The sequence below is a fragment of the Conger conger genome, chromosome 19, assembly GCF_963514075.1.
Source record: "Conger conger chromosome 19, fConCon1.1, whole genome shotgun sequence".
NCBI lineage: Eukaryota > Metazoa > Chordata > Actinopteri > Anguilliformes > Congridae > Conger > Conger conger.
In genome coordinates this window covers 23,333,009-23,342,627 of record NC_083778.1, presented here as the reverse complement: position 1 = coordinate 23,342,627, position 9,619 = coordinate 23,333,009, and the positions used below count along the sequence as shown (strand labels likewise).

Here is a 9,619-nt window from a genome sequence, read left to right as displayed (position 1 = left end):
AAAGCACATACAGACAGAGAAAGAGCTCCCTCTGGTGGTGTTTTGGTACAAGTGCATAGAACTGTGCTCAGTCCTCGGCACAAAAGTTTCTTTGCTGCATATTCTCTGTTCATGTCGCTAAATTAACATAAGAATAACACGAATATCTGCCCTCGTTTCCCCGGTTTTAAGGAGATATACACACGTTGCCTACACTGGTTAGCAAGCTGGGCACGTTGTCTAAACACTTTGATTGATTACGCGTCTCAGTTGCACCTATTTGAAAAGGTCGCTTGCAGCTCCGGAATAGCCACCTTCTTTTTTACTGAATCAGGTACACAACAACAAAACAGAACGCACTTATGACAACATGTATAATACATGCGTGCTGACAACACTCCAGCTATCAACTCAAAAACAACCTTTCCACGGACCACGTTATTTTAATAAGTTTTCAACTTACTGATTTCTTTGAATATCCACGACGTGCCGTGCATTGATTACCCGAACACACGCAAGTACAGACACCTGTCAGCTCGGATCTACCACTTTGTTAAAGGGGGGGAGGGGGGGGTTGCGGTACGTTACCGGTATTATTTTCCATTAGTGAAAATATGTTTTGACTCAGCCTTCCAATGGATAAAATATTAATTGTATTTAACTGAAATTTGCTTGAAAACTGAGTTGTCACCCTGCAATAAAATAATAGGTACGATGCCGACGCTACTGAGCGTGCATGAGACAAATTGAAAAGCGTAAGCGCGGACGTGCGTTTAAGATGGTAACCTGTTAGCCAAACCGTTAGTTAACTGAGTTAGTGACTGTGGATATCTGGAATTTAAAAAAAAAATTTTTTTAACTTGCATGAAGGTTGAATGATATAGTTGTATATGCTGTATGTTGTTGTTTTAGATTTACAGAAGGAAGTAATGCCAGCTCTGATGTTGTTCTGTTGTGTTGCACTTCCTCATTAGCGAACTGGTGATGTTGCTTAGTTACACAGAAATAGCACATTATCTGAAGAAAGGCTGACGCTTGGAACTTGCGATGTTTTTCGCTACTTTGCCATAGCTACTTTCATAATGATTTCCATCTCCAAGAATAAATGAACAAGCTTCCAGTTCCAGAAAAATGAGTCTGGAGTCTCCATGGCACTAAATGTGGGCCAATGTGGGTCTCCATGGCAGTGAAACGAATAGCTCCCTCACCCATGCGTCCCAGTGTAACCCTTCTCCCAATTCTGCGGTCTATCTTAAACATATGCACTGCTCTGAGATTTATCGCTAAATCACACATTTTATCACTAAATCACACGTTTTATAACTAAATCACACGTTTTATCGCTAAATCACACATTTTATCACTAAACCACACGTTTTATAACTAAATCACACGTTTTATGACTAAGTCCCACATTTGGGCAGCAGAATATTCGAATGACTGGAGTGTTCTCGGCCCAGGCTCTTCTGTGTGTCACATATTTTCTGACCCTCGGTTGCTCAGTTGTTTGTGGCTGTGGCACAGAAACCTGTTTGAAGGATGGAAAGCTAGCTCTTCCAGTGAATACAGTGAAGCAATAGCTGGTTTAAGCTTCCTTCCCTTTTCACAGGAGACAGCAGACATGACCTGTTCCTCTGAAACGCTCCAGCCCTCCATAAAACTGATCTGAGCTCTCTGGTGTCAAAAGACCATGTCTGTAAATAAACGAGACAGTCATGTGGCACCAGCAGTGCGCATGGGGTTTGGGTGCTGCAGCTCATGGCCTTCCATAGAAACAACCTTCATATTCTACAGAGCAGTGAGCTGTCCAGCTGCCAATCAGAAATGGCCAGCAGAGGTGAAAGGTCAACATTCGCAAGGCTAATCCAGACGAGGCTGGATGAGGGACACATAAATGCGTTGTCAGGACAGGAGGGTTAGGGTTAGGTTAGGGTTGGGTTAGGGATAGGTTAGGTTAGGCCCTGCACGCATCAGGCCCCCCGGACACCCCCAGCATGGCTCTCATATGAGGACACAGAGAACCTCAGGGTTAGGAATGTTTGTCATAAAATAACAATAAAGGATGGGGGTTTGGGTCGGTAAGTGCTTAGTTTGAATTCAGATGGAATCCACTGTTGATCCTGGTTGACTTGGCTTGGGAGGGGCAATGTAAGTATGGAGGACATGAATTTAAACCAGCCTGTAAACAACACTCTCCAAGTTCAGCAGGAAACACCCCATACACGCCCCTGCAACCCCAGTGTTTCTGCCAAAATATAACACTGATTATGGACTTGTAAAACCCCACGCTAACCCAATGACGGAATTTAGCGAGGGCCGAAGAGGGTTTTGCGTGCTTGTCCTTCTGGTGTTGCTGGAAGAATTTTAGTAGGGTTAAATAGTAATGAGTCTAGATCAGCTAATGAATAAACCATGTTACAAAGACAGTAGTACCACTCTGCCTTCCGCTCTTTACTGGTCTGGGCTGAACAAGAATCTCCACAGTAGGGTCAATACATCTACCTTCGTTATCTGACTCCATTTAAGATATAATTTAGAAATTTGGGTTTGAAACATATGCGAACCTCAGGAGTGATTACACTCGACTCTTACCGACGCCACCATTACTCAATATATGCTCCTGGGATTAGCATTATTGCTGAAATCTCAGTTCGGAGGAGAACTGAGGCTGAGGGTCTAGCCAACACAATACATGCAAAACACTGCCCTGATAGTTGCGAGCCCAGGTCGGCGTAGCATTAAATGGGCTCCTTAGAGCTAATTTGACAGGAACCAGCATCGTAACGCCCAGAGGGTTCCCTTCGCACCAAATCACAAGAGCCATGCGCCACCAATCCTTTAATGGGCCGAACTTGATGGCCTCACAGCTCAGAACTACCACGAATGTACCAAGCCACTGATCAGTCGGTCTTTAGCCACCATTTCCCCCTGAGTATTCAGTTGTAATTTAGGCTGAAAAGGTACAACATGAATTAGTTCTTGACCCTAAAAACAGGTCACCCATCTACAATTTACAGCCAAACTGGTCAGGGAGCTAAAACAAATGGCTTCTACAGAGACAGCTTTTGCCCAGTTTCTCCTCGGCTCTTGGATGGTTATGATATCAAAGGTAGACTGTTACAAAAATTACACCAGTCGCACTGAACAAATGAGAGTAACACCAAACATTACAATATTCTAACCTGGGAATATCATGAAACATCTTTATGCCATCTCCAGTATTCCTGTGCTCTGACCCTGTAAGGAATGTGAGAGAAGGGGGGGCCCCTAGGGCCCAAGAAGGCGCCTCTAAGAACCTTTCTCTAGCTCTCCCCTACAGGCATGTGTGCCAAAAGGTGGGGGCTAACAATGCATGCTCCGGGAGGGGGAAGTCAGCAAGCTGACCAGCGCATGACACCAAGTGTTACTTATGACTGGCTTACAGACTTATGGACAATAACATCCCAGCATGCATTGGGTGATATATAAAGACACAGGAGAGGTGTGGCAGGCTGTAACTGCAGGCAGGCAGCCAGTCCTCCCTACAAAACTAACACACAGGACAGTGCACAGCTGGTTTTTTTTAAAAGATCATTTATTGGTCCAGCAACTGCGAAACACACAGACCTTGTAAATACATACAGTAACCCAAACCTCCCTTTCATTCGCCACACGGGAATGCATGCTAGTGATGTTTTCAACATCAACGCGCAAATATTTCAACCAACTTTCAACAAAACAATTCAAGTATCATCACAAATAACATTCTTACCATTAGTGACAATAACATGTTCCCAATACCCCCCATGTGACCAATACCAGTCCTGCATGTGCTCTCAATCAAACAGATCAAATATCAAATTTAATCAAAAAAAGCACAATATATCCTGTCTACTGTTGTGCAATATCCTTCTGTATATATTCTCAACTTCCCTTCTGCACATTTGCATCCTTTTGTACACATACGTTTACGTTTCCTGTTGAGACAAAAACAGCCAATTAAGCAAGGACTGTTACTGGGTAACAACGTTGATTACACTACAGTGCTGCGGCCATGCTAAAGTGCTCACAAACGTCCCCCTCATGGTTTAGGCAGCTCTCCTAAATATTAACACAATGATATATCATCAGGAGAAAAGCAAAAGCAAAACAAAAAATATAATTGTGATACGTACATGATTTAAAAAAAAAACCTAAATGATTACAATCAGAAAGAGATGTGCCCCCCAGCATGCTTTACTGAAGCAACACGTCCAGAGAAAGCACAAGGCACTGTGGGTAAACGCTCAACACTAATGAAACACAACCACGGAGAAATCACACAACACAGCACACACACTAAAGTCACAATACTATCAACTCTTCAACAGCATCACCACTCACATAAACAAGAGCACGCATACAAATACACATCGATAACCTGCTCTCTAGTTTTCAAACTTGTGTTCTGATTGTCAGGTACATAAACAAGGAACATACAAGCATACAACTTCTGAAATAAAGGCAAAACTAATTAATTTCAGGGTTCAAATCCTTGACATTTACAGCAATTTCAGTAAAAATAAACTGCTTCAATTTTCCCAAGTTCCCATGGATAAATTTCATCCAGTTATAAACTTTTGTGAACAGGAGCCACAGATTATGATTCCATTTCAGGAACAAGCTGGTCTAGACACAATGACTGTATGCCAGACTGCAATGCCCCCACAGGCCTATGCTATGTACAGGTTATCAAAGCACATTGAAAACAATGCACTGAATCATTCACAAAGTTCCCATATGGGCCAAGAGCTCAGTACAGATCTTATGTGAGTTTAGGTTGTTTTTAAAAACAATATTAGTCATTTCTTCTAAGAATTCCCTCCACCGAAGATCTCTATTTACAGAAAGACATTTCAGCAGGTATGTACACTAGAATGTGTGCTATTAGCACTTACAGATAACAGTGCTAGGACATTCGCTTGCACAGCGGTGAAAACCAACGTTATCCTGCACCAATAACAGCAGGGCTCATGTCCCCACCCACGTCCAGATGACACAGAAAGTCAGATGTACAGGATATCAACGTCCCCTTTGTGACATCACTTCCTGTGCTGAAGGTCAGGTGACGCTTCAGGACCTGCAGGACCTGCAGGAGGTCAGGACCCGTCAGGACCTGACGTCAAGTTCTGGAAACACAAAGCAGACGCAGCCAGTCAGACCTACATTGACCAACAGAACAGAGCCTGACTGTAGTCTACAGGCCATCTAAACAACAGCAAGGGGGAGGATTCGAGCTCTGCTCTTTCTCTTTATTCAAATCATGTCAGTTTAACGACCACTGAACATTGAGCAAAAGGTACTTTTCCATCTGTTCATTTGATGGATTGTGGATGTCATATTTGTCATCCCAGTAATTCACAGTTAACAATGGAGCAGTTTTGCCGTTAATCACTCTTAAATTTAGGCAAACTTCCCACACCTCATTCTGAATCCAATTAACCTCCCACACCTAAAACCCATTTGGGGAATTTCCTTTCCTAACGGGGGGGTGAGCTCAGTCCTGGCTTGTGTGGCTAGGCTGCCGTTGTGCAGTTTCTCTGTAGCTCATAGCTTGACATGCCATAGCAGGGATTCAGACCTGGGTCAAATGCGTCATTGTTTCAATTCAAATTCAAATGTCTACTCTCAAAAAGTACCAAGATCTGCTACTCCACACAGCACCAAGATCTGCTACTCTACACAGCACCAAGATCTGCTACTCCACACAACACCAAGATCTGCTACTCCACACAGGACCAAGATCTGCTACTCCACACAGCACCAAGATCTGCTACTCCACACAGCACCAAGATCTGCTACTCTACACAGCACCAAGATCTGCTACTCCACACAGCACCATGATCTGCTACTCCACACAGCACCAAGATCTGCTACTCTACACAGCACCAAGATCTGCTACTCCACACAGCACCAAGATCTGCTACTCTACACAGCACCAAGATCTGCTACTCCACACAGCACCAAGATCTGCTACTCCACACAGCACCAAGATCTGCTACTCCACACAGCACCAAGATCTGCTACTCCACACAGCACCAAGATCTGCTACTCCACACAGCACCAAGATCTGCTACTCCACACAGCACCAAGATCTGCTACTCTACACAGCACCAAGATCTGCTACTCCACACAGCACCATGATCTGCTACTCCACACAGCACCAAGATCTGCTACTCCACACAGCACCATGATCTGCTACTCCACACAGCACCAAGATCTGCTACTCCACACAGCACCAAGATCTGCTACTCTACACAGCACCAAGATCTGCTACTCCACACAGCACCAAGATCTGCTACTCTACACAGCACCAAGATCTGCTACTCTACACAGCACCAAGATCTGCTACTCTACACAGCAGATGGCTCCTGCAGACCGCTCAGTGGGCCATTTACCTCTGGAGCAGGAGCACAGAGATGACTTTGAGGTAGTAGAAGACTCTGTGACTTCAGGAAAAATGGAGGAAGAGGAAAATGAAGATGAAGAAAGAAATGTGAATAAATATTCAGCAGTAAACTCGCTGAATCCCCCTGTACTGTTGCCTGTGTAAAGCTGGTCTAGGCAGCCCACAGCAGGAGAAACTGAATGTAGCCCTGTGTAAAGCTGGTCTAACCCTAACCCACAGCAGGAGGAGCAGAAAGCGATGGTAAGAGTGGGAAGATGAAGCGACAGGGTAGTTCTGGGGCAGTTCTAGCTCATAGCAGACCTTGGTGTGGTGAGTGAGGTTTAAAGTGCATCACCTTCCTGCTCAGAGGCCATGCGGTGAGTCTGGGCTGATGTTAGCATGAGAGTTTAGTGTGAGCGTTAGCAGCATTAGGGTTAGCATGAGAGTTTAGTGTGATGGATTAGTGTGAGCGTTAGCAGCATTAGGGTTAGCATGAGAGTTTAGTGTGAGCGTTAGCAGCATTAGGGTTAGCATGAGAGTTTAGTGTGATGGATTAGTGTGAGCGTTAGCAGCATTAGGGTTAGCATGAGAGTTTAGTGTGATGGATTAGTGTGAGCGTTAGCAGCATTAGGGTTAGCATGAGAGTTTAGTGTGATGGATTAGTGTGAGCGTTAGCAGCATTAGGGTTAGCATGAGAGTTTAGTGTGATGGATTAGTGTGAGCGTTAGCAGCATTAGGGTTAGCATGAGAGTTTAGTGTGATGGATTAGTGTGAGCGTTAGCAGCATTAGGGTTAGCATGAGAGTTTAGTGTGATGGATTAGTGTGAGCGTTAGCAGCATTAGGGTTAGCATGAGAGTTTAGTGTGATGGATTAGTGTGAGCGTTAGCAGCATTAGGGTTAGCATGAGAGTTAGGATTAGTGTGAGCGTTAGCAGCATTAGGGTTAGCATGAGAGTTTAGTGTGATGGATTAGTGTGAGCGTTAGCAGCATTAGGGTTAGCATGAGAGTTTAGTGTGATGGATTAGTGTGAGCGTTAGCAGCATTAGGGTTAGCATGAGAGTTTAGTGTGATGGATTAGTGTGAGCGTTAGCAGCATTAGGGTTAGCATGAGAGTTAGGATTAGTGTGAGCGTTAGCAGCATTAGGGTTAGCATGAGAGTTAGGATTAGTGTGAGCGTTAGCAGCATTAGGGTTAGCATGAGAGTTAGGATTAGTGTGAGCGTTAGCAGCATTAGGGTTAGCATGAGAGTTTAGTGTGATGGATTAGTGTGAGCGTTAGCAGCATTAGGGTTAGCATGAGAGTTAGGATTAGTGTGAGCGTTAGCAGCATTAGGGTTAGCATGAGAGTTAGGATTAGTGTGAGCGTTAGCAGCATTAGGGTTAGCATGAGAGTTAGGATTAGTGTGAGCGTTAGCAGCATTAGGGTTAGCATGAGAGTTAGGATTAGTGTGAGCGTTAGCAGCATTAGGGTTAGCATGAGAGTTAGGATTAGTGTGAGCGTTAGCAGCATTAGGGTTAGCACTAGCTTTAGCAGGAGCGACTGCCATACTTACAGACAAGCTGTGCGGAGCCAGATCTGCAGAAGGAGAAAGAGGAAGAGAAGGATGAAGTAAAAAAAGAGGAGATGGATAGTAAAGGAGACTCTGGCTGGGTGGAGTGGGGTTCGGGGGGGGTTTCGGGGGCACCTGGAGTGACTCACCTGTCTGGAGAGGGACACAGGCGAGGTGCTGCAGTGGGATGGGGGTTCTGGGATATGAAGGTCCTCCGGGCTTTGCATGCGGGGTTTCTTGATTGGCTCACGGCTGCACAGGGGCGTGATGCTGTTCCTCCGAATCAGCCCCCCCCGGCCTCTCAGCATGGGCTGTGAGCACAGGTCAGGGGTCAGGGGTCAGGGGTCAGGGGTCAGGGGTCAGGAGAAATACGCCAAGAGGTCGGGGTCAGGAGAAACCTCAGGCTGGCTGCTCACCTCAGGCCTGTCCCTGTGTGTGTTGACTGCATCGATGTTCAAGGAGACAGACTCCACTTTGCACCCTGCACACACACACACACACACACGATCAGCATGATGCAAAGGCGAGGGCAGGAGCTTCGACAGGGTGGGGGTGGTTCTCACCGTAGGCCACTGGAGTGAGCTTCAGCACCGTGTGTAGGGGACACTTCAGATACGGCATCTCATCTGAAACAGGGGTCACAGGTCACCAGGAGATCTGTGTGGGTCACTGTTCACCTTTCTGTCCCACTTTCTAAGTGAACGAACAAAATGTACAGTGGAGGAGTGGAGAAGTGGAGGATGGAATGGAGGAGTGGTAGTGGGGGGGTGGGGGAGCAGTGGCTGATGGGAGCTCACCAGCGCTCTTGTCCAGGAAGTAGGCCAGCAGGCAGCGCATGACGGCCTGGTGACAGATCACCAGCACGTTCCCCTGCCGCTCCAGCTCCATGATCACCGGCTCCACGCGCTGCACCAGGTCCTGATACGACTGCAGGGGGCAGAGACAGAGGGGCCTCTCCTGAACATCCATCCATCCATCCATCAGTCCATCCATCCATCCATCCATCCATCCATCAGTCCATGCACAGTGCAGACAGCGTACCTCTCCGGAGGGGTAGCGGTAGTAGAACTTGTCCTGCTCTCTCAGTGCAAACTCCTCCGGGTACCTCTCTCTGACCTCATCATACGTCATCTCCTCACACACACCCTGTAACCATGGAGATGGACAGGTTTCAGAGAGAGTGCTGCATCCACACACACTCTCACACACACTCTCACACACACACTCACACACACACTCACACACTCACATACACACTCACACACACTCACACACACTCACATACACACTCTCACACACACTCTCACACACACACACACACACACTCACAGCATCGATCTCGTTGAGGGCCTTCCACTGCTCGTGGGGTGTTCCCAGGGCTTGTGCGGTCTGGATGCTGCGACGGAGCTGACTGGTCCAAACCCTCACACCCGACAGCTGCTGCGTCTCCATGAACCTGCACAGCGCCTTGGAGAACTGGGACAGCCAGAGAACATCACACTCACTCACTCACTCAGTCACTCACTCAGTCACTCAGTCAGTCACACACACACACTCACTCACTCACTCACTCACTCAGTCACTCACTCAGTCACTCACTCACTCACTCACTCAGTCACTCACTCAGTCACTCACTCAGTCACTCAGTCACTCACTCACTCACTCACTCAGTCACTCACTCAGT

General features: G+C 46.4%; 1 protein-coding gene across 2 annotated transcripts in view; it reads right to left on the bottom strand.

Moving 5' to 3' along the window:
- Positions 1-3,539: 3,539 nt before the first annotated feature.
- Positions 3,540-9,619, bottom strand: part of LOC133118884 (6-phosphofructo-2-kinase/fructose-2,6-bisphosphatase 3-like) — an 11,365-nt gene continuing 5,285 nt past the window's right edge. Inside the window, exons 11-18 of one of the 2 annotated variants that reach the window (XM_061229148.1) lie at positions 9,265-9,411; positions 8,977-9,081; positions 8,733-8,862; positions 8,499-8,561; positions 8,352-8,416; positions 8,085-8,246; positions 7,939-7,961; positions 3,540-5,126 (exon numbers count right to left, since the gene is read on the bottom strand). In XM_061229148.1, the coding sequence (XP_061085132.1) occupies positions 5,120-5,126; positions 7,939-7,961; positions 8,085-8,246; positions 8,352-8,416; positions 8,499-8,561; positions 8,733-8,862; positions 8,977-9,081; positions 9,265-9,411 (702 nt within the window). In that variant the 3' untranslated portion in view covers positions 3,540-5,119. The remainder of the gene's footprint in view (positions 5,127-7,938; positions 7,962-8,084; positions 8,247-8,351; positions 8,417-8,498; positions 8,562-8,732; positions 8,863-8,976; positions 9,082-9,264; positions 9,412-9,619) is intronic. The other variant, XM_061229150.1, reaches the window with a different exon arrangement.